Source organism: Talpa occidentalis, unplaced genomic scaffold (genome assembly GCF_014898055.3).
Source record: "Talpa occidentalis isolate TD23 unplaced genomic scaffold, MPIMG_talOcc4v2.1 talOcc4.7, whole genome shotgun sequence".
NCBI lineage: Eukaryota > Metazoa > Chordata > Mammalia > Eulipotyphla > Talpidae > Talpa > Talpa occidentalis.
The window spans coordinates 88,892,713-88,916,974 of NW_023605083.1; the positions used below are offsets into that span (position 1 = coordinate 88,892,713).

The following is a 24,262-nucleotide window of genomic DNA, read 5'->3' on the forward strand; positions in this document are numbered from 1 at the left end:
TACTGTACATTTCAGAATAGAAGTAGCTCAATAAAGAAAGAAGATAGATATAAATATTTTTAAGGGGAGGGGCTAAAGTTCGGAAGTTCTGAATGTTGAAATAACTTCTCACGTCTTATTTATTGCCAGTCATGGGCAATGTCCAGGCTGGCAGCTGCCCATCGAGGAGCCATTCGGGCCTTACAGATGTTCGTTACTCAGTTTACTGACCGAGGGGAGCACCCAGTTCCTTCTCGGTGTAGGGAACTGGGTAGTCTTATTCGCCAGCTTTCACTCTGTTCTGCCAAGCTGGATGCCGATTCTTCTGTCCCTGATGTGGTTATAGAAATTCTACAACAAATTGAGGTATGAGAGGAATTAGCTACTACCTACCTACTAATGTCAAGTATTGCAGAGGGCAGAAGGAAAACTTCACTTTTGTTGTTTTTATAGACTTTTCCAAAATACTGTATTTCACTTCTTTGAGAGTTAGTGGCTTCAATCTAGAAAATATAACAGCTCTTAACCAGGTCCATTAATTAAATGGAATGTTCCATTCCCTGACCATGTTATTTAATAAGGAATTAGCTAGCAGAGGAAAGGAAAGAGAAGCATATGTGTAAATAGGAATATCAGTGTGTACTTAGACCAATTTTTGAAAAGGAGGAACACGTAAAGATAATTGAAAGCAGAGCATCAAGACTCATGATAAGACTAAAGACTGATGGAAATCACACTTGGCATAAGCTAGTCAGGAATGGACAGTTTTCTTAGTTCTTATTGGTAACAAAATGAGAAACAATAAGCCCTTAAATCTTCATAGTTCTGTAATGTTTGTAAGTGCTACCATGTCATTTTGCCTTTTTATCCTTACCTCAGTGTCATGATTTACAATAGGCTTTTTTTTTAAGATTTTTTAATTTTTATACAAGAACTGGGGTACAGGCCAGGTGTGGAGGAGGGTGAGAGGATTCATCCGAGACAGAGCAGAGAACAGAACAGGCAGACCGACTGAAATACACTGCTGAGGGGAGCAGTGGGCAAGACAGGAGAGGTCTACCCCGCCATGTGGGTATCTCCGTGGCCGGCGGGGATCGAGCTGGCACTGCAGAGGCTGCGGACAGCTTCACAGTGCTGCACTCAACTGCCTGCGCCACCAGGGAGGCCCTATAATAGGATTTTTTATTACTGTTTTATAGAAGGTGTAGCGGCAGGACAGGTCACTGAGCAGGTTTTCTATGGTCCGGCAGACCGGGTAAAGGAGGAGAGTCCTGGAGCCCTCGGTGGGTTTTGCAGGCTTTTATTGGGATTTACCAGGTACATGGCAGATAGGCCTGCCAGCCTCCCGGGCCCCAGCAAGTCTTCACTCTTTCTGGGTCTCCGGCGTTCTCTGGTGGTCTCTGCTGCTCTGCTTTCTCGGTTCTGCTTCTGCTTCTCTGCTTCTTTTCTTCTGTTCATTCCCGTGATGCCGCCCTTAAAAACCCAGTATCAGCCCAGGTGAATCCCATCTACATCTACCCATACCCTACTCCAGGTGCCCGCCATCAGGCATGCATTCAGGATCACAGGGTTCCGTCATCTATCCTAATGGCGGGAGGGCAGAAAAGCCTGATACTTTTACCTTACCCTACAGAAGGGCAGCAAGAGTCAGAGAGATGACGCGGTTACTTCTCTTGAGGAATGAAATTCCTATTTCCTGACCCTCATACCAGTGTTTTTTCACTTAGCACCTATTGTCAGGCAGAAATGAAAAGATGACCTTTATATTAGTGTGGCAAAAGTAAGCTGTTAGCTGCTAAGGAAGATGGTGTAGTGGGGAGAATTCTGGACTAAGTCTTAGTCTGCTGGTTCTGCCAAGAGTGCCTCATGGTGGTCTGGAAGGCCCCTCTCCCCTTAAAGTTCCATTATCCAGCAGATGAGTGTGTGATTTGCACTAGTTTCATTCGTGTGTAATCGAATTCACCCTCTGGGGTATTCAAATACAGAGCTTTAGAGGGCATATTTAGCCATGTGATGCTTCTGAGACTTATGCATAAGAAGCATTCACTGGCCAGAATAATTCCATTTTAGAAATTGTAAACATGCTTTATCTGCCAGCTTTTGAAAATATTCTATAGTGCAATGTGGTGATGCACTGTACCATTTCAACAGCTTCCTATTATTGCATTCCTGCTCTCTGAACCAAATCTGTTTGACTGTGTTCAGCTGTCTTTAATTTGTACTGACCAGATGGAGACAGGCCCTCACTGCCCGGTTACAAATGAGTAGATACTTAGAGGAATTACCACTTTCAGGAATGAGGGACAGGTCTGTATCATCTAGTGAGCAAAGCCACTGGCCTGCTGACTTTCCTTTAGTTTATGAAAATGTATGTTACATATAGTCTATTTGCTCACTTACAGTCATACTTGTGTTTGTGAGGTTTTCATTGAGAATTTAAATGCCTTAAAATTATACAGGATTAGGGCCTCCCCAGTGGTGTAGCGGGTTGTGCTCAGTGCTGTGAAGCTGTCCGCAGCCTCTTGCAGTGCAGACTCGATTCCTGGCCAGCCAGGGAGTTCCCCACATGGCACGGCGGACCTCTTCTGCCTTGCCCGCTGCTCCCCTCAGCAGTGTTTTCAGTCATCTGCCTGTTCTGCTTCCCGCTCTGTCTCAGGTGAGTTCTCTCACCCTCCAATGCCTCTGGCCTGTACCCTGGTTCTTGTATAAATAAATAAATCTTTTAAAAAAAATTATACAGGATTATATTCTGAAGACTATATTTAATTTCTAAGTTGGGGTCCTTAATTTTAGAATTTGAACACCTTTAAAAATAGTCATCTTTTTTATCTTTGCTGTTGGTTTTCGTGAATTACACATGTAAATAACTTGCACAATTCCTTTTATTAATTAGCTAGATGTCCAAGATATAAAGTGTTAAAGTTAACGTTTCATAAACCATTAGACATGGCCATTTAATAACACATTTCTCTGGAGCCCTCATTTTTAGTTTTGCGATGAAAAATCTGACTGATAAGATAAACTAAGAATAATTGACTTTCATGGCAGGCTTTGGAATCCCTTCTGGAAAAGAAATTGTCACCAAAAAAGGTGAAGAAATGTTTCTCTGAAATTCAAAACAAATTCCCTGTTGGTCAGCAAAGGGCCTCCGAGACATGGCAGAGTACTTCCCCGAGGAGTGAGAGGAGATCCTTTGTCGCCAAGGAGGTTTTCCCTCAGGAAACAAGACGGCCCTCAGTGGTAAAGAGGCTTCTTGCTGGTATGTGTCTGAAAGGGTTTCTGCATGTTTTTGGACAGTAAAAGTTGCTGCATTGAGGGGAAAGCCAGGCGTTCGAACCAAGTCCACAATCGGTGTCCTGGCACTCCTTGGGATAAGTGACTAGCTATCAAGGTGCTTTCTTAGACTATTCTTTCGTAGAGGAGGGTGGAGAAAATAAAATTCCTTTTTCTTATGTCACAGCATTTGGGCTATATAAACAGAGCTGGAAATTAGACCCCTGCTTTTTCTTTTAAGTTCAGTTGTACCTTAATGATAGATAAATATATGTAGCTCCCCCCTCCACATGTACATTTGATATGTATATATTTTTTAACATGGTAATAAATTCATGTTATTCCATGGAGTGGGATTGTTAGATTATGTGCTATGCACATTAAACAGATCTGCCAACTTGCCCAAGAAAGTGGGCATAATAATTATACTTTGACTAGCAGTGATATTCAGCATATATTTCTCTACACTAAGTGCTTTATATAATTTAAATGATTTTCTAGTCCTGGTGGAAAGTGGTATTATTGTTTTACTTTGCCTTTCCCTGAATCTTAGTGAGGAAGAAAATTGTTTCCTGCTGTGTTCCTTCCTTAGCATGCTCGTTTCTTTGTCTGTGATTTGTCTGTTCACGTCCTTTGCCATCTCCCTGCTGGGTTGTGTGTCTTCTGCCAGTAGAAATAATAATTACATGCATTCTGAATTTTAATCCTCTCTTGGTTTTCCAGATTATTGTAAATATTTTCTCGTAATCACTTGCCTTTGAAATTTGCTTATGTTATCTTTTCTGATATAGAAAATTTTAATTTTATAGGAAAAAATCATCATTCTTTCTTACATATTTAAATATTTCATGAAGCATCTCTTCCTTCGTTTTCAAAATTTTGCTGGTGGTGATTGCTTCCAGAGGAATTTAGAATGAGCTTGTCAAGTTCCAGGAAAAATGCTGTGGGTATTCTGATTAGTATTTCATTGAGTTTACAGATTAGTTAGGGAGGAAATGACATCTTTACAATAAGCAGTTGTCCCATCAGTTTATGCATGCCTTCCTTTCATCCCTTGAGCTGAATTTTACAATTTTCTGCATATAATTTTCTACATTCCCTGATATGGGAATACATAGGAATTCCTAAATTCCCTGATAGGTTTATTTCCAGGTATTATGTTTTATAGGTTTTATTCTGTTGAATAAAATATTTTTATTACATTTTAAAGTTGGTTATTGTTACTTCTAGGAGAGCTTTTGGATTTATACATTGGTCTTATATTTGGCAACTGCTGACATCTTCATTATGAAGCTGTACTTTGTTGTGTTAAGGTATAGATTTGAGCATTTCTGAAATTGAAATGCATTATTAAATTGATTGACAATATTTTTAAGTTTCTGATTGGTGCACAAAACAATGACAGGCCTTAAACTTGATGTTTTAGATGTGATGAAATAGGAGAATTTGTTCATTCTTTCGTATTTTTCCAGATAGACAAGATCACTTATCAATAAGGAAAGTTTTACCTCTTCTTTTGCAATTTTTATATCTTTGATTTTTTTCTCTTTCTGTCTTACTGAATGTTGTAATTCAGGATAATATTGCACAATGGCTTTAATGACAAGCATTTCCCTGCAGATTTAATGGGAATGGGAATGTTTTTTTTCATATGATGCTTACTGTTGATTTTTAGCAGATTCACATAGAGGACATTTTCTTCTGTTGTGCAAAGAGATTTTCTTTTCCTAATTCATCATCTAGAGATACATGCTTTAAAATGGTTCTAAGATTTTAATAGTATTTAAAAATGGTTTAAAAAGGTTTCTAAGATTTTAATATTGAAGTTTTTCATGTGTCATTTATATCAGTATGGAAAAATCCAGAAAAGATACAGTTAGAAAAGTACACAAAATATGAATTTACAACTCAATTAATTACCATAAGATTAACATCTGTATAGTCACTACCCAAGTCAAGAAATAGTACATTATGAGCACTAAGAAATCCTCTCCCTTCCGCTTCAAATCTGTATTCCTTGCCTCTTCCCCCAAATTATTATTTTGAATTTGAATGCCATACTTCAGTTTTGCCTGATTTGGAACTTTATAAAACCAGAATCACATAATAGGTTTCTCTGGACTGGCTTCTTTCATTTAACACTTTGTCAGATCCGTCTATTCTGTCTGTGTAGCTGTGATTTGTTTATGTTCATATCACAGTTTATCTGTTCCTTTGTTTTAATTCTTGGGTTTCCAGTTTTAGGCAATTGGAAAACTACTGGAATTGGTTTTTTGTGTCTTTTGGTATATATGTGCATGTACTTCTGTTGGAGCTATTGACAGGAGTATAATTGTTATGTCATAGGGTAAGTGTTTTCTAAAGTGTTTGTCATTTTATGGTCCAGCCAACTGAGTATGAGAACAGTTGTTACACATCCTTGTCAACACTTGATATTAAGTTTAAAAAATTTTAGCCACTTGGTGGTGTGCAAAGCTATCATGTTTTAATTTACATTTCTAGATGACTCGTGGTGTTGAGTACTTTTGTCAAATGTTTATGGCCATTCACATGGCTTCTTTGGTGAAGTTTTAGTTCATGTCTCTTGCGTGATCCTCTCTCATCCTGCTTTTCCTTTCTTCCTTTCTCTCTCTCCTTTATTTTTTACTCATTTGCAAGTGTGTGTGGGAGTATTGTGCATAGGGTTATCTGTCTTGTAAATGTTTTCTTAGGAATAAGATGTGGCTTGTTTTTAAATGTCTTAATTTCACTGTAGTCCAGTGTAGTTATCTGCTGGTATAATTTTTGTTTTCTTACCCTTTCTTAAGGTTGAAAAGACTTTTTACTTTGTTATTTCCTAGATAAGTTTCATTTTCATCAGATGGATATCCTGTTGAGGTAGCACTATTTGTGGAAAAGATTATTCTTTCCCTGAAGTGGCATGCAGTACCACTTCTGTCATCAGTGGTGTCCGCATGCTTGTGGGTCAGTTTCTGCACCTTCCATTCTCTTCCATTGATTTCCTCACTGGTTCTTAGGCCAGTACACACTTTGTTGTTATTCTCAGCCTTGATCCACAGTAGAACAGTTTTTCCTACCTGTTCTTCCAGAATGTCTTGGTTAATCTTGATCCTTGGTATTTTCATAGAAATTTTAGATTCAGAGCTTGTCGCTTTTTCCCATCTCCCATGCTTGCCAAAACAACAAATCTGTTGGAATTTGTTTTAAGATTTATTTATTCATTTATGCATAGAAGAACTGGGGTATAGGCCAGAGGTGGTGGGGAGCGGGGGTGGTGAGAGGATTCATCAGAGACAGAGTGGGGAACAGAACGGGCAGACTGACTGAAATACACTGCTGAGGGGAGCAGCGGGCGAGTCAGGAGAGGTCTGCTGCACCATATGTGGGTTAGCTCCCTGGCTTGGGATCGAACTCACGCCTCTACAAGGTGATAGTGCTTAGATTTAACCCCCAGGCCACCAGGGAAGCCCCTTCTGTTGGAATTTTGTTGAGGAATTGTTGCCTTTATAATGTTGAATCTGCCAATCTGCAAATAGGATATATTGTACCATTTAGTTATGTTTTCTTTAAGTACTCTCAGTAACTAACAGTTTTTGTGTGTGTGTGCCAGGGTGGGTGTCATCTTTCATCATATCTATATCTTCATTTTGATATTTTCAGTGTTCTTGTAAATGATCTCTTTTAAAAATTTTAATTTATAATGTTTATTGCCAATATATAGACAAAGAATTGCTTTTTATATATCAATCTTGTATCTACCAACTGTGCTAAACTCATTTATTTCTAATAATTTATCTGTAGATTATTTTTATTTTGCTGTGTATGTTGTCATCATCTGTAAATAACTTTGGTTGATTTCCTCTTTTCCAATTTTCCTTTTATTTCTTTTTCTTCTATAGTTTTCTGGTTTTATTTACTTGAGCTATAGATGACTGACACAAAGGTATGTTAAAGTCTCTTGTGATACTTAATGCTTTCTTTAAATATACTTTTTTTTTTTTTTTTTTAAATAGAGGCATGTTTTATTTATTTATTTGTTTGTTTGTTTGCTTGTTTTCTTTATACATGCACTGGGTACAGTCAGAAGCACGGGAGGGTGAGAGAATTCACCAGAGCCAGAGCGGGGAGCAGAGCAGGCAGAATGACGAAGTACAATGCTGAGGGGAGCAGCGGGCGGCAGGAGAGGTCTGCGCGCCATGTGGGACCCTCCTCCGGTGGCCGGGGAGCAGCCGGGGATCGAACTGGTGCCGCAGAGGCCGCGGGCAGCTTCGCAACCCAGCGCTCAACCGCTGCGCCACCGGGGAGGCCCACTTAATGCTTTCTTAATTTCTCATTGTAATTCTGTTCATTTTGACTTTTATATTTTGAAGTTGTAGTGTTAGGCGTAAGAGTTCCTGACTGCTAAATATTTTTTGTGGACTATATGTTATTAAAAATCTGTCTTTTTTAATGTCATTCTTTTTTCTCTGATATTAATATTGTTTCATCTACCTAGCTTTTTTTTGACATATTCCTAGAGTAACATCTCTTTATGTTGAGACTTTTTTTAGCTGTTTCGTTTTAAGAATGTCTCTTATAAATAGTTTATATTTTTGGTGTTTTAAATTATTTTGGTGTTTTAAATTATTAACCTACTTACATTTATTGCAATTAATGATATATTTGAACTTTCTATCTTATTTTATGTTTTTCATTTGCCAGGGTGTGCTGTTTTTTTTTTTTTTTTTCATTTGTTATATTGTACTTTATTAACTAAGGTTTTCTTGTTTCTTTTTTTCCTATACTAATTTGAAAGTTATGTATTAGTCCAGTTTTCACTTGATTTTTTTCTTAGTCTTATACTTCCACTAATTTTGTGGAAACTGAATCATTTAATGTACTACCTTTAACATGAATGTAACAAATCCTAATTTTCTCAATTACTATTAGATATTTACTCACTCTAATGGGATCTCCTCTTCCCTTTATCAGTAGGCAGGCAGAACTAATACAGTATCTTCCTTTTTGTTTTTAAAGATTTATTTTCATTTATTTATGCATACAAGAACTGGGATATGGGTTAGAGGTACAGGGGCTGAAAGGATTCACCAGAGACAGAGTGGGGAGCAGAACAGGTGTATCTACTGAGATATACTGCTGAGGGGAGCAGTGGGTGAGACTGGAGAGGTCTGCTGTGCCATGTGAGTTAGCTCCCTGGCTGGGGATCGAACTCAGGCTGTCAGGGTGATAGTGCTGAGACTTAACCCCTACACCACCAGTGAGGCTCTATGGAATCTTCCTTTTAACCAGAAGTCTGCTTTTGGTGATATTTCCCTCAAGGGCAAGCATCATGTCTATTTGCCATTATGTCCTTAGGACTAGGCCAGATTGTAGCATGAAAGGCACTAAAAGGAGAGGCTCTGTGCTGAGTATCGTTGCCTAAGAAAGGCTTCTGAGCAGCAAGTCACAGTGACTTGAGTATCAGGGCTTACTTGTGATACTCTGGAGGAAATGTGGAACACATTCCTGTCTGCACACAGATCCATTTCCTAAATAAGTTATAAGGTGACTTATTTAGTTATCTGATAAGTGGTAACAGTTATAACTCATAAGTGAAATATGAGAATCAGCTTCAGAGAGGGAAGTTGGAAGATCTGATAATCTAAAACTCACTATAGGAACAAATGTGGGAAAGAATGAAGACAAACTGACCAACCATCTTGGGAAAACCTTGGGCGAAAAAGACATCTCTTCTGATCCCAGCTCCATCAGTTTCCGACCCTGGGCTGGTGACTTCATCTCTCAGAACTTTTTTTTCATCAGTAAAATGGGTATAAAAGTCCTGATGTCCATATGACTGACTTAGTTGTTGTAAGTAGCAAATTAGGTATTTACTGAGCCCTGTAAAAATGTAAGGCATTGCTTTTGGTTAATAATAATAATCCTAGGTTATTAAGAAAAGGTTAGGTTATGTTAGACATTTGCTGAAAATAAAACAATCATTGGTGACCATTTTAGCATTTTTTAAGCAGTAAAACTATGTGGTTGTAAAGAAGTAAGTGACCTTCAGTTTGCTGGATAATGTATTTATTGTATGGAACAGCCCCATAGACCCTGACAGGGAGAAAGAATGCATCTAGAGTAAAACATTTAACTGTTCATCATCTGAAAAATTGTCATAATCATTGTCTTGCTCTGTGCTGTCATGGTGAGGCTCAATGAGGGGATGAATATGAAGTATATAAGGTAAAAAGTATGGCACAAATGTAATGGATGATAGTCAATTGTTATCATCTTTACGAATTAAAGTCTGGTATTAGCAACTTTGCAAATGAATCCATTTGCACAGTTGACCATATTTTATTTATTTAATTTATGTTTTTCTTCTTGTCCTTATGATTTTGATTTCAGGATACATGTTCTGTTTCTCTTTTAGATATCACTTTGCTTAAATCCTCCATTCTTATCTCCTGTAGTCTCTGCTTCTTCTTCTCTCATCCCTAAAAAGTCATAGAAAGCCACTTGGGTGAAAAACCTTCTCTCTGTTCTTTTTAATGGGGATATATGCGTGAGTCTGATTTGATCGTGTGATTTAGGTCATTGTTGGCTAGTGTAGTTCTTCGTGGCTGGCCAGTGTTCGTATAACTGGTAAGATAGGTGTAACGGTGCTGGCTCCCTCTCCACCAGCAGTGTCTTCACACTCAGTTGCCCCAGGAACTCTTATATTACATTTGCATGCTAATTTATGCAAATCATATCTGAAAAGTCCTTAGGACCTAGATATCAGAGTTGCTTTGCTATATATAAATTGTGTGTTGATTAAAAAAAAAATAGATCAAGGATTCAGTCAGCATTCTTTTCTTTCAAATTATTGATATATTACCTTGCTGTATAAGTTGAATGGTCTTGAAAAGTATCAGATAAAAAAGTAGTGCAGGAAGAATCTGACCCTTGATGTACTGCTATTAAAATAGTGTGAATGGGGCCTCCCCAGTGGCACAGCAGTTGAGCGCTGGGTTGCGAAGCTGCCCGCAGCCTCTGCAGCGCCGGTTCGATCCCAGGCTGCTCCCCGGCCACCAGAGGAGGGTCCCACTCCTGCCACCCGCTGCTCCCCCAGCAGTGTACTTCGGTCCTTCTGCCTGCTCTGCTCCCTGCTCTGGCTCTGGTGAATTCTCTCACCCTCCCGGGCTTCTGACTGTACCGAGTGCTTGTATAAATAAATAAATAAATCTTTAAAAAAATAAAATAAAATAGTGTGAATGTAGTTTTCCCTTTTTTAAAAATATTTTAAATATACAGAAAAAGGAGGAAAATAGTAAATACTTGTGTCTTCACTATCCAGATTTGACAAATTTTAACATTTTTCTGTATTTGCTTCAGATTTTTTTTAAGAAATAAAATATTACAGGTATAGCTAAAGTCTCTTTTATAAACTCTCTCCCCATTTAATACCCCTCCTTCGTCATAGTTTACACTTGTTATAGTATGGACCGCTTCTGTTTTTATACTTGTACAGCTTAAGTATCTAGCCATAAACAATATAAGTTATTGTTTGAAATCCTATACCTTTCATGTAAATGGTTTCTTACAGTATTAGTATGTATCATTCTGCAGTTTACTTTCTCCCCACTTAGATTTCTAAGCCTTGTTCATATTGATACATGAAATATAATTTATTAATCTAACTGCTCTATAGGTTTTCCCATAGTTTATTTTCAGTTCTTACTGATTAAAATTTAGGTGGTTTCCGTTTTCTTTCTTCCATAAACAATGAAGTGAATATCTGTGCTTTCGGTGTACATGTGTGAGAGTTCCTCTGGGTTGAGTGTTTACATAGAATGGAACTACTGACTGGCAGTATGGGTGCATCTGCAACTTTGCTAGAACAATCAAACTGCTCTCCCAAGTAGTGAGGCCAGCTTACTTCTGCAACAGTAGCTTGTGAGATCATTTGTTTTTGTGCATCCTGGTTGTATTTGGTATTGTCACACTGAAATCCGTCCCCCACCCCCATCTGACGGATTTGAAGTGCTATCTCATTTTTAATTTAGATTTTTCTTACTGTTGGTCATAATATTTTCATGTTTTTATTGACAGTTCAGATTTTCTCTTTAAATTGCTAGTTTCTATCCTTTACCTATTTCTCTATTGGATTGTTTTTCTTATAGATTTGTAGATACTCTTTATATATTTTGCATAGTAATCCTAAATCAATTACATCTATTGTGCATATTTCCTTCCATACTCTGACTTGTCTGTCTGCTTCATGGTTTTTTTCAGTCAACAGTGAGTTGTAGTTTCGTGCAATTAAATTTATTTTATTTTATTTTTAAAGATTTATTTATTTTTGTACAAGAGCTGGGGTACAGGCCAGAGGCACGGGAGGGTGAGAGGATTCACCAGAGACAGCAGGGAGCAGAACAGGCAGACGACAGAAGTACACTGCTGAGGGGAGCAGCGGGCGAGACAGAAGAGGTCTGCCATACCATGTGGGATTCTCGCCCGCCAACGGGGATTGAACTGGCACTGCAGAGGCTGTGGACAGCTTCACAGCACGGCGCTCAACCGGCTGTGCCACCGGGGAGGCCCTCGTGCAATTAAATTTAAATACATCAGTATTATATTTGAGTTAGTGAAAGCTTTATTTGCCCCAGTGTCTCCTCTATTTTCTTCTAAAAGCTTTAAAGTTTTCCTTTCTCATTTAGGATTTTATTCCGGAATATTTTAGAATTTAAGTGTTGTTTGGAGTGAGATGAGAATCCAGTTTTATTTTGTTACCTGTGGATACACACAATCTCAGCCCTGTGTTGAACTGTGTAGTTCATACTCACTGACTTGTCATGTGGCCTTGAACATACCCTCCTCCTTTGCTGGATTCTGCCTGTTCCGCACCACTCCCACTCCGCCTTCATCATTGCAGTTTTATCACGAACATTTTATCTCTAGGTGAATAAGACTTCTCCCCCGCCCCACTCCCCACTTTGTTGTTCTTGAGAATCACGCGCTATTCTTGGAATTTCACTTTTTGTAAGAATTTTAGGATCAAACTATTTAGATCCGCAAAAAATTATCTGTCCTGATTTTAATTGAATTTGCATTTGAAATTATAGATTACTTTGGGAACAACTGGCATCTTTACAATATTTTTTTTCATTCGTGTAAACAATTTGTTCAGACCTTGTCTAGTGTCTTTTAAAAATACCTTTGAAATTTTTTCTGTAAATGTTTTGTACAACTTTTGTTACATTCTTGTTAAGTGCCTTATAATTTTTCTTGACAATGGGAGATTTTTTCTCTTCTGTTTTCTCTAATTAGTTACCTTAACATGTGGGAATGATACTGATTTTTGTGCATTTTTCTTCTTTTATCCAAAAACCTTGCTGTGAACTCTGTTGTTGTAATGTTTTGTGGAGTCTCTTGAATTTTCTATGTAGATAACATCCTCAAGTAAAGATAGTCTTATTTCCTTTCCCACTGCCGGTTGAATGTCATATGTGAAGGTCAGGCTTTATTTTGTGTCAAATTGGGAACCATTGAAGGTTCTGAGAAGTGACATTTTAAGTATCTACATCTTAGAAAAGTAATTTTGGTGGCCAGGTAAAAGTATGATTGAAGATAAAGAAGAGGCCAGTGAGGAGATACTATTATTATAGCCACAAGACATTGTATACCTGACCTTGGGAAGGTCATGGACAAAGGAAGGGAGATAAGTGCAAGACATTATTTTGCCCTTAGGATCAAAGGGACCAGAAGAATGGGTGAAGGTTGGTGGTGTGAGACATAGGGAGTCAACCATGACATGGAGGTTTCTGCTAGTAGAGCTGCTGTAGAAGCCAGGGGATGAGGAGCAACTTTGGCAACAGAACATCTCAGCTTTCAGTAGGCCTGGGATAGCTATTTGGATGTCTATAGAGAATCATTTTCACCACTTTGATTTGAATAACTTTTCGTCAGTTTGTCCTTCTGCAATCTCCCTGTAGATAAGTATCAACCTGATAGAGAGCTTCCAGTGACCCAGAAGTTGGAAAGTGAGCTTGATGTATTAGATGTGAACGTTCTCCCAGAAGAAGCCCCATCTATTCTAGAGCAGAACGCAAGCTTCAAAGAAGGTATGTTAGCTCTGGCCAAAACCAAAACAGTGAAAAAGAAGCCTGTGGCCGAGAATCTGCCTTTGAAGAAGAAAGATACTATGGCACCGGCAAGACTACAGCAAGTAAGGAAACCACTTCTTGGTTTTGGTCCATTTGTACTAATCTGACATTGTCCAGAGTCACACAGAGTAGTGAATGGTGGAGCCAGGATTTGAGTTGCCAGTGCCTTTGAGTCCAACTCTCTAAACAAAGCTGATTTCGTTTAGCTCCTGGTTATTTTTATTTTGTTTGGCAAACAAATAACCATTTTTAATATTGTGCTAGTACAGAGTATTCTCTCTTGTCCTGTTTTGGTAGGATATTAAGTAATTTGATAACAAAGGTCCTAATTGGGCAGGTTATTTTAAAATCCTTTTTTTCCCTTGCTTCTTATTTAGAAGTGTGAAATTTGAGGGGATTAAGATTTGATTCCTGCTTAAGATAAATAATCACTCAATATTAAAAGGCACTCTAAGGTAACTTCCTAAAATGGCTCTGGGAGCCAGCTGACTTAAAACTACATTACATTTTAAGCTTTTTTCTATTGTTTAGCTACCAGAGGAGCACTGGCCAGAAGATCACATCCTAACCTGAAAGCTTGATGTAGTTACTGCCCTTTGGTGGTGCAGCTAGAGGCTTCACTAGGAAACCAATATGTTGTCAGGTGACCCCAGAGAAAGGATATTTACCAGTTATCCATAGGCCATGGATTAGGGTCAGGTCTTTTTTTTTTTAAAGATTTATTTATTTATGCATGCAAGAGCTGGGGTACATGCCAGAGATGCGGGGGGTGGGGGGCAGTGAGAGGATTCACCAGAGACAGAGTGGGGAGCAGAACAGGCAGACTGACTATACACTGCAGACTGAAATACGCTGCTGAGGGGAGCAGCGGGCAAGACAGGAGAGATCCGCTTCACCATGTGGGTAGCTCCCTGGCAGGCCGGGGATCGAACTTGTGCTGCAGAGGCTGTGGATTGCTTTACAGTGCGGTGCTTAACCCCTTGCACCACCAGGGAGGCCCACAGATCTTTTTTTTCTTCAAAAGAGACTCTTACGGGGGCTCTCTGGGAAGTCACGAGGGAACCTATGTGCAGTCAGCCGGTTGCTCTTCTCCAGGGACAGCCTCGTTCTCCACAGCATTTAAAAATAGCCTGCTTCATTCTCTTGAGAGGGCGGTGCCTTCCCACCTTCATCTTATCCTACTCCTCCCATTTTAGCCCATTTCATCTTCTAGAAACTCTTGAAGAAATTCCCACTTTATAGATGAGAAACCTAATACTTAGAGCAGTTAAATATTTTTGCTGAGAATATTTTCTAGCGTTTTTTTTTTATTTGTTTGACTAGGAATAAAACAAATAAGTGTGTAATATATATATATTATATATCTTATATGTACAAAGAGAGGGCAAAGGCAGGGATTCTAATTTTGTACGTCCCCCTACCCCCACCAGAGATGTGTCAGTGTAGTTTACACTGTCCTCCTCGTTTCTTCCACAGTGCTTTCCACCTAGGTTTCATGCACCTAGATGCATGAATAGCATAGGGACACTACAAGCTTCAATAAACTGGAGGTTGGAATCAGTTTCTTTGGTATCCATTTGACTTTATAATTCATATTTACCTTTTACAGACACTCTATAAAACTGAAAAAAGTAGACCAACCCAGCCTCTCAGCAAAAGCAGGTTGCAAAAAACAACAGTCTCATCCAGATTAAAAGTGAACCAACAGCCTGTAAAAGACCACAGGACTCCTTGGATACCTCCAAACCCCACATCCCCTCCAGCATCTCCTAAATGGTATGTAAAGATTCGGGTGACTATTTGAGCACATGATCTTACTTTTCCTCCACAGATCAAGGGTGAACTGTTGCTTAAGGCAAATAGCAGCAGCCTTAGTTCCCATTCTCTTAGAAATACTTTTTTGGGTAAGTAATACTTGGAAGTATTTCTTTTGAAGCCTGTTGGTTCCTCACATGGGCCATCCAGCATCCTGTGGACATTTGTACAGGGAATCATGTGTGTCCTTGTACAGAGAATCAGGGGCTTCACTGTCTCTTCCCGCAATAAATTCCAGTTTTCTGAAGTCAGGAACTGTGCCTCTCTTATACCTGAATGTCCACTGCCTAGCACAGTGCCTGGCATTTAGTCACTCTTAATAGACATTCATTAAATCTTTGCTAAATGAACACTTTAAAATAATTCCAATTCCACCTCCAGATAATTTTTTTTTTTTTATGGCCAGAAGATTCCTCTTTATTTTTTTTTTAAATAATTTTATTTTTATATTCCCCATACAATTGCAACCCCCCCATTTTGACCCCAATCCCTCCCCTCCCACCCCCCACCCCACCCCCAAAAAGTATCTCTGGTTCATAGTTTTTTGTTGATTTTGATTTTCACTTTCTTATGGTTATTCATTTTCCTGGTCTCTTATTTAAGTTTTCTAGATTCCTGCTATGAGTGAGACCATCCGGTATTTTTCTTTTTCTTTCTGGCTTATTTCACTGAGCATGATCCCTTCCAGCGCCATCCATGTTGCTGCAAATTGCATGTGTTTATCTTTTTTGAATGCTGAGTAATATTCCATGGTGTATATGGACCACATCTTCTTGATCCAGTCATCTATTTTTGGGCATTTGGGCTGTTTCCAAAGCTTAGCTATTGTAAATAGTGCTGCTATAAACATAGGGGTGCAGGTGCTCTTTGGAATTGATGTTTCTGTGTCCTTTGGGTAATGTTCAACATCACTTGTAATCAGGGAAATGCAAATCAAAACTACAATAAGATACCATCTTACACCAGTGAGAATGGCACATATTAAAAAAACTAGCAACAACAAATGTTGGCGAGGGTGTGGAGAAAAAGGAACTCTTCTGCACTGTTGGTGGGAATGGAAACTGGTCCAACCACTATGGAGAGCTGTGTGGAGATTTCTTGACCTACTAAACATAGAGCTTCCATATGATCCAGCAATTCCAGATAATTTTAAATTATAAAACCATATACATCTCATAAACACTGTCCTGCATACAGGGACAGTAGGATAATGCTCATGTTACTGTCTTGTCACGTTCATTCAGAACACCTGTAGATGAGGAGCCTCCACTCCTCAGAGCTGGAGAAAAGGTACTGTCCTTCAGGGACAGCAGGAAATAAGTGGACACAGCCTTTGGGGGATTGGTTAAAGGTCAAGGGGAACTTGTTTACCATGGGGCCATACTTTTTGAAAGAACAAGGGAGCAGGAGGTCAGAAGCAAAAAGCAGTCATATAGGGACGAGAAGATGGTGACTTGAGTGCTGCTTTTTTGCAGCGTAGTCAGAGGACAGGGTAAGATACCTCCTTGGATTCACTTGAAGACTTTGAATGATTCCAAATGAGTAGTCTTGCTTGTCTTTCAACCTTCATTTTAAAGTTGAAGAAATAATCTGTGAGATAATGTCTTTGGTTATGTGGCAGAGCGAGCTGAGACTAGAATCTGATCTTCTGATTTCATAATATACGTTCAGTTTTTATTTATCTACTCTAAATTCTGTATTTTCACATATGTGTTGGCATAGAGATGTGAATTCAATTGGTAAGATCATAAAAACCTCACTTAGTTGAGGTTTGTATTGCAATCCAAGTCTATAAAGGACTGTCTGGGGTATGCGTGACAGGTGAGGGTAGGGCTGTGGGCTCACTGTGCTAGATTAGGCCTTACACAGGGACAGGGTTGCTTTGTAATGTGGATTGTGATTTGTGACCCAGATCCATCAGGTAATGGCTTTTGTTGGAGTTCACCTATAATTAACAGTTGTCTTTTCATTTAAAATAGTGATTGCTTCTATGAAGTAAGGAGAACTTCTCTCCTTTGCCATTGAGCCTGACTCCTGGAGGATCTCACTGTTCTTCCCATTCAGCTTCTGCTTCAAGAACCCGTGCTGTAGACACCATTAGTTTAGCGCTGGCTTTTTGATGAGCCATTGGATGAGCCATTGGATGTGGAGTGAATGATTATGAAGCGTATACCTTTTCATTTTTTGCAGTGCTGCATGGCTAAGGGTGAAACCTAATGCTAAAGATGCCACAAAAGAACAGTCTGTTCAGCAAGAAGATGTTCAAGAGGAAAGTCACTTCAGAGGTGCTGTTGGGCACGAAGCAGCCAGGTTGGTGCTGGTGTTCAAATATTTGAAAATGAAAGGACCCTTTACACATAGACTCAGAAGTGAGCACTTCCATCTTTTCACTAAACTGCATAGCTTGCAAGCGCCCTCTCTTTTATTCCTTATTTTATTCATTCAAAAATTATGTATGTGTCAAGTGTCTGCCGATAGCTTGTTTTATGTGTGGCACAGGCGCCAACTCTGTGGTGACAGAATCCCAGCTCCTTATTTATAGTCAACAGGGAGGATATGTCACTAGCTCTCATTTAAGATAGAGCATGGTATGTGCCTAAGAACTAGGGGGTTAAGAACTGAAAGCATTTAGAGGGGAACAGCATGCTTTTTGCTGCAGATATCTAGGTTTCACGAGGGAAATGGAAACTAAATCAGGGCTTGAAGAATAGGCTTAGGATAAGGGAGAGAGGGCCTGGAGGGTGGAGTTGAGAATATTCCAAGGGAAAAGAGCATTGAAAACAGGTGGCTCTGCATTTGTTTGGCTGAAATTGTTCTTAAATTTTGGGAAAACAAAAATGAAGTAAGCGGTTAAATAATATGATAATATTTACCTCTCTGAAATTGAAAGACTCAAGGCCTTCCACATACAATAAAACTGTTGAGAGTTGATTTTTCTCTTCTGCTTTTATTTGGCTTCACTATGCCTTTGTGGCTCTCCTGACAATCTATTTCTTTCTCTAAATTTGAAACTATATAGCAAGGGCTTTGTTTTATAGTTGAACAAGAAATCCTTAGAAATCCTCGGTACAGTGATGCCTAGTTTCCTTGAGAACACTTGTGGGCAGTTTCTTATTGCTCTGCTCACTGGGAGTACTACTGTACATAAATGTCTTTTTATTTACATTACCATCACATGGAGAGCTTTCCAGGGGTGTTACTGAGTCTTTAGTGGGGCCAGGATTAAGCTCTGAGGGGTCCTGACTCCTGGTCTGTGTAATAACCTGCAGGTCAAGGCAGAATTGGTCTGATTCTTTTGTACTGTCTGCTAGACTTGCTTGGCTTGATGCTGAAACTTCCAAAAGACTGAAGGAACTAGAAGAATTAAAAGCTGAAGAAATAGGCAAAGTGCAAAAACAGAGGTAAATATTTGTTTCTGAGTTTGAGGAAGCTGAAGCAGACCTGTTCTTTAGTGTCTAGCTACTCTGGCAGCTAATTGAGATTGTAGAGAGGTGTAGTTATACTTCTTGTGTTTACTGGCTCTCCGCCTGCTTCAAGACTTTTGAAGTCACCTAAGAAATCTGTAGCGGAGCCAAGATTAGAGCTTAAGGGGATCTTGACTTTGCTTTGAGGGGAGTTGGGATGACTCTTTCGTATTCTCCTCTAGACTTGAATGGCTTGATGCTGAAACTTCCAGAAGAACAAAGGAGTTGCATGAACTCAAAGCTGAAGAAATGGATCGACTTCAAAAACTGAGGTGTGTGTTTGATTCTGAGGAGGAAATCTAGATAGTTTTACCAACCAACTTGGACTGCTTAAGCCTAACCTCACTTAATGGGTGAATGAATGAATACATGAAAACCTGCAAACCTGTGTGTATTTGATAAAGTATTTTTGCTGGGAAATACTGATTTTATGTGGAGTTTGAATGATAACTGGAAAAAAAAATCTATTATTTTGGGGAAATTTTGGCTGAAAGATTAGTGTCTTACATCTGTTAGTGTTGCCCTCAAAGGTGTTTTTCTCTTTACCAGGTCCCAGTCCTGAGGACAGAGGTTAATATGATGTGCATGTTTGCACATATGAATGAATTTATATATATATTTGGCTTCACTTGGGTGCTGCCTAAGGTTTCCAAATAAGGTTGCCTTATTCTGTTCTCTGCCTGAGAGTGTAATCACCTAACTAAAGGCGTGAAGACATTTTTGACATTTAGTCTGTGCAGCTGCCACTACCTCGTTTTTCCAGCTCTGATAATTCACCCTGAAGTCAGGTGAATAGAATACTCTTTGCAACAGCTGTGCATTTTGTCATCAAACCTGACAGGACATTCACATCTATTTGAAGGGCTATGGTTCTTTTGTTAGAGGATTAAGACTTTTTTGTCTGTAGTTAAGATTTCAAGTCATACAATCACAGAATCTTAGGATTTGCAGGATCTTCTGCCACAGCAGATGCTTCCTATTGTTATGCAGTAGCTGTAACATGTTCACGCACACACAGCTCCTGTGCTAGGTGGTCACAACAGTCCCAGGCACTCCTTTCCTTAGTCATCTCTCACTATTAGAAAGGTGTGGCCTTAGGTTGGGATGGAATTAAATTCTCAGTGACTCCTATCCATGTGTTCTTCTGGAGAAATAGCAAAGACATAATTTTCTGTGCTCCAGTTAGCCCTTGGAGTGTTTTTTTAGTCAAGCAAATTCATACCTGTAGAAGAATATGCTACAAGTACAATCTAACATATTACAAAATTAAACCCATGCACCTCCATGCTGAGCCAAGAAATAGATCATGACTTGGCTCTAGACATTTCCTGTGTTTCTCCTAGTTGTATCCTTTTTTTCCCCAGAACTAACCATTGTTCTGATTCCTGTGTTAATCTTTATATTACCCTTTCCATAAACCTATTGCCCCTGTATATATCCCTAACAATATATTGTTTAATTTTGAAAACTGAGAAGCAAGCATAATCCTAGCTGGACAGAGTTCACTCATTACCTGTCCTGTGTATCTCTGGGAGTTTAGGCATTTGTCCCAGGAAATCAATGGGTAGGGGCACATGAGTCCTTGCCATGTACTTACTACATTTGGAGCATCAGGAAGTGAACCAGGTAGACTGCACTTCTGGAAGAAACTGGTTAGGAGGATCAGGTGGTCAGAGCTGCTGCTTAGCTCTTTCAGGTCAGCTTTTGTGGGACGAGAGGAGTATCGTTAGTGGACAGTAGGTCCCAGGGGGATGTGCAGGTGCTTCATCAGCACAAGGGCAAGATGAACCACGTGTCTAGGGCAGGTACACTCGTATAGCTTTGCCTATTTTCCATATCATGTGTGTCATCGTAGTGTATTTGCTTATTTTTATGGAACTGATTTAACCTCTTGATAAGGCATGAATGGGAAGTAAATCTTTCCAAATCTTGTAAGTCAAAAAATGCCTTTAGGACCTCCCTGGTGGCTCAGGGGGTTAAAACACAACCTATGAAGCTATCTGCAGCCACTGCAGCACGAGTTCAATCCCCGGCCAGGGAGATACCCACATGGCGTAGCTGACCTCTCCTGACTCGCCTGCTGCTCCCCTCAGCAGTGTATTTCAGTCAGTCTGCCTGTTCTGCTCCCTACTCTGTCTCTGGTGAATCTTCTCACCCCTCACACCTCTGGCCTGTACTCCAGTTCTTGTCTACATAAATAAATAAATCTTTAAAAAAAAATGCCTTTATTCTGCTCTCATATTCACATATATACAAGTGCTCACATTAGAGTATCTGTAATTGAAGATTATTTTTTATCAAACATGTTTGAATTACATTTTTATTGTGAGATACTTGTAGATTCAACTGCAATTATAATAATATAGAGGAATTTAGGGTGTCCTTCACCTAGTTTTCGCTGATGGTGGCATCTTGGGAGCCATCATAAGTCGCACACCAGGATATCAACAGACACGTAGTTGGAATGCAGGACACGGTGTCATCGCAGCCACCCCTCATGTGACCCTTTATGAATACACCTGAATACACCTGCTTCCTTTCTGTCCCACCTTCCGTTGGAGCCTCGGCAACACTAACCTGTTCTCCTGTTCTCCCTGTCTATGATTTGTTTTTATGATGTTCTTGATAGCTCAAGAATGTTGTATGTATAAGTAGAAATCTTGAGTATGTGACCTTTCAGGATCGGCTTTTTTTTTTTTTTTAAACACATTTCTCTGGGGATTCATCCAGCTGGTTGCATTTATCAATCGTTTGCTCTTTTTGGGGGGCTCAATTATAGTTCATGGAACAGATGTACCACAATTTATTTAACCAATCATCTTTTGAAGGACATCCAGGGTTCCCAGTTTTAGGCTAAATTTCTATAAACATTCATATATAGGTTTTTTAGTGAACACAAGTTTTTGTTTCTTAGGGATAAGTGCCCAGAATACAATTGCTGGAGTGTTTTGGTAGCTGTGGCTTTTTATAAAACTGCCAGACTGTTTTTCTGACCTTTTCGGGTTCCCACCAGCAAGGCTGGAGGGATGCAGTTCTGATCTTTGCCAGCACTTGGTGTTGACACCGCTTCTTTTCACCATTTTGGTAGGTGTGTAGTGTTAATCTCAGCCTAGGTCGAAGTGATTTCCCTCCTAGCTAATGATGTTGAGTATCTTTTTCTGTGTTTATTTGCTCTCTACTTGGTCTTTGCTGGTGTGTGTAGGGGTGGGGCCTCAGATTTTTCTGTGGGGTTTGTCTACAAGAGCTGTGTTTTCTAAAGGTTTTATTCCTCCCCCCCCAAATCCCCCGCCCCCCCCCCCCAGGCTAACTTTCTTCGTACTTTTACTAGAGAGAGTGGACTTTTATTAGGGCATATTTTTATATTTTGACTGTGCCTCTTGGTATTCCTACATTGCTGGCTTCTCCCATACCTAGTCTGGGATATAGAAGATGAAAAGAAAACTCAGAGAATACCATTGTACTGTTCCTCAGGTCCTGAAGTCCCTAACTGGTCTGCCTTCTCTGCTCTACCTTTTCCATTGTCTTACGTTTGTTTATAAAGGTTGTTTATAAAGGTTCTTAGTTGTACTTAATGGTAAGAAAATAGAAAAGTACATTTATTATTCCACCTCTCCAAAGTAGAAAGCCTGATCTGAATTTTTAAAGCATTGTTCCACTGTCTTGTTGCTAATAAGAAATCTGAATCATGCTTTTTTTCTCTAGAAGCTTCTTTCTCCCCAGTGTTCTGAAATTTCATAGTGATAGGGCTTGATGTGAGTCTGTTTTCATTCACCAGTGAACCTTTTGAACCTGGCAACTTATTTTGTTTGCTTCTTAGAAATTGATTGGCTTGGGCCTTGCTGGTGGCATAGGGGTTAAAGTCTCAGCACTATCAAGCTCTCACCAGCCACTGTGGCATGAGTTCAATCTGTAGCCGGGTAGCTGACCCACATGGCGTGGCAGACCTCTCCTGCCTCGCCCGCTGCTCCCCTCAGCAGTGTATTTCAGTCAGTCTGCCTGCTCTGCTCCCCACTCTGTCTTTGGTGAATCCTCTCACTCTCCCACTCCCACACCTCTGGCCTGCACCCAAGTTCTTGTATGCATAAATAAATAAAAATAAATCTTAAAAATAAAGGAATTGGTTGGCTTTATTTCGTACTTGTTTTCCTAACTTTAGTCTCTTTCAAGAACAGGAATTCCTGTTTTTTGATGTTGGACTTCTTGGATTGGTCTTCTGATTTTCGTACCTGCTTTTTCCTCTTCTCTCTCCTGCCATCCTTCTCTCCGTCTCCTTTCTCTTTCCTATGAGTACATTTCCTCAACCTCATTATCAAACCTGTCTGTTGAATTTGCCATTTCTGCTACAGTGTTTTTAGATTTTGAAAGCTCTGTTGTAGGCTCTGAAAATCTCTTACTATTTCCTAGTTTCCTTTTATGTATACAGTACTATTTGCTTTCCAAGTATATTTAACAATAGCTTTCCCCCTTCCCTTTGTCCTACTTTTCCTTCCTTAGGTATTTAGTAATTCTTGTCTATCTTCTAATGTTTAAATGTAGGGTACTGATTACTGATTGAAAGCTCTGAGCATGTGGGTTGGAGTTAGTATTCTAGTTTTAACTTTTTTTTAAATGGTAGTATAGTTTACAGTACAATTATAATAAAATGAAGTCTTAATGATATAATTCAATAGGTTTTGACAGATGTATACTTGGAGAACTAGTACTTTACCCAAGATAAAAACTATTTTCATCAACCTAGAAATTCCCATATGTCCTTTTCCAGCCATTCCTTGCTGCACACTACCTGAATTTCACAGAGGCAACTGCTTTCTAGCAACTTAGAATGGTCTCATCTGTTCTTGAATTTCATATCAATAGAATTACCAGAATCTATCCTTTGTGCCCAGGTACTTTACAAAAATATTTGAGATCCATCCACATCGTGCATCAATCAATAGTTTGTTCCATTGTATGAATGTCCCATAGTCTACTTACCATTTCCTGTGGATTAACATTTGGGTTTTTTCCTATTTTTAGTATGAATAAAACTACTATAAATAGTCTTACACAAGTCTTTTGTAGACATTTGCTTTTATTTCTCTTGGGTAAAGGACAGGCAGATTTTTAATTGGCCATAAATTTTTCCAAAATTGTATTATTTTTTACTCTCCAAGGCAAAGCATGGTGAGTTCCTTCCTAGTTCTTATGCATTCTAGCTAATATCTGGTATTGTCAGTCTTTTTAATTTTAGCCTTCTTAGTGAGAGTATGGTGGTGTCCCTTTGTTGTTTTATTATCATTATTTTAATTGTGACATTAGGAGTCTCTCCATCAGATGGTGCTTATTCACCTTGTCCAGGAGACTGATGATGATGAGCTCCTTTTCTGGTGTTTACTCTTTAATGTCTGTTCAAAACTTTTACCTAGTTTCTATTTTTTTAATTACTGATTTTTAAATATATTTCTGGATTTGCAGCCCTTTTCAGAGATGTGTATAGCAAATATTTTCTCCCAGTACTGTGGCTGGCCTATATATCTGCTTAATGGTGTTTTTCAATAACTAAAAGTTTTAAATTGTGGTTAGGACCGGCTTATCATTTATTTTATTTTACTGTTAGTCTTT

At 39.2% G+C, this 24,262-nt stretch overlaps 1 protein-coding gene across 8 annotated transcripts in view; it reads left to right on the forward strand.

The window, feature by feature from the left end:
* Positions 1–24,262, forward strand: part of KIAA0753 (KIAA0753 ortholog) — a 57,784-nt gene that overhangs the window by 16,011 nt on the left and 17,511 nt on the right. For 6 of the 8 annotated variants that reach the window (XR_008549732.1, XM_037494729.2, XM_037494726.2 and 3 more), the window contains 7 exons: positions 130–345; positions 3,028–3,238; positions 13,212–13,444; positions 14,992–15,158; positions 17,388–17,507; positions 18,467–18,598; positions 18,844–18,933. Coding sequence is in view for 7 of the 8 variants with exons in the window: in XM_037494729.2 (XP_037350626.1) it covers positions 130–345; positions 3,028–3,238; positions 13,212–13,444; positions 14,992–15,158; positions 17,388–17,507; positions 18,467–18,598; positions 18,844–18,933 (1,169 nt within the window). In the remaining variant the exon portion in view is untranslated. The remainder of the gene's footprint in view (positions 1–129; positions 346–3,027; positions 3,239–13,211; positions 13,445–14,991; positions 15,159–17,387; positions 17,508–18,466; positions 18,599–18,843; positions 18,934–24,262) is intronic. The other 2 variants (XM_054689638.1, XM_054689639.1) reach the window with 2 other exon arrangements.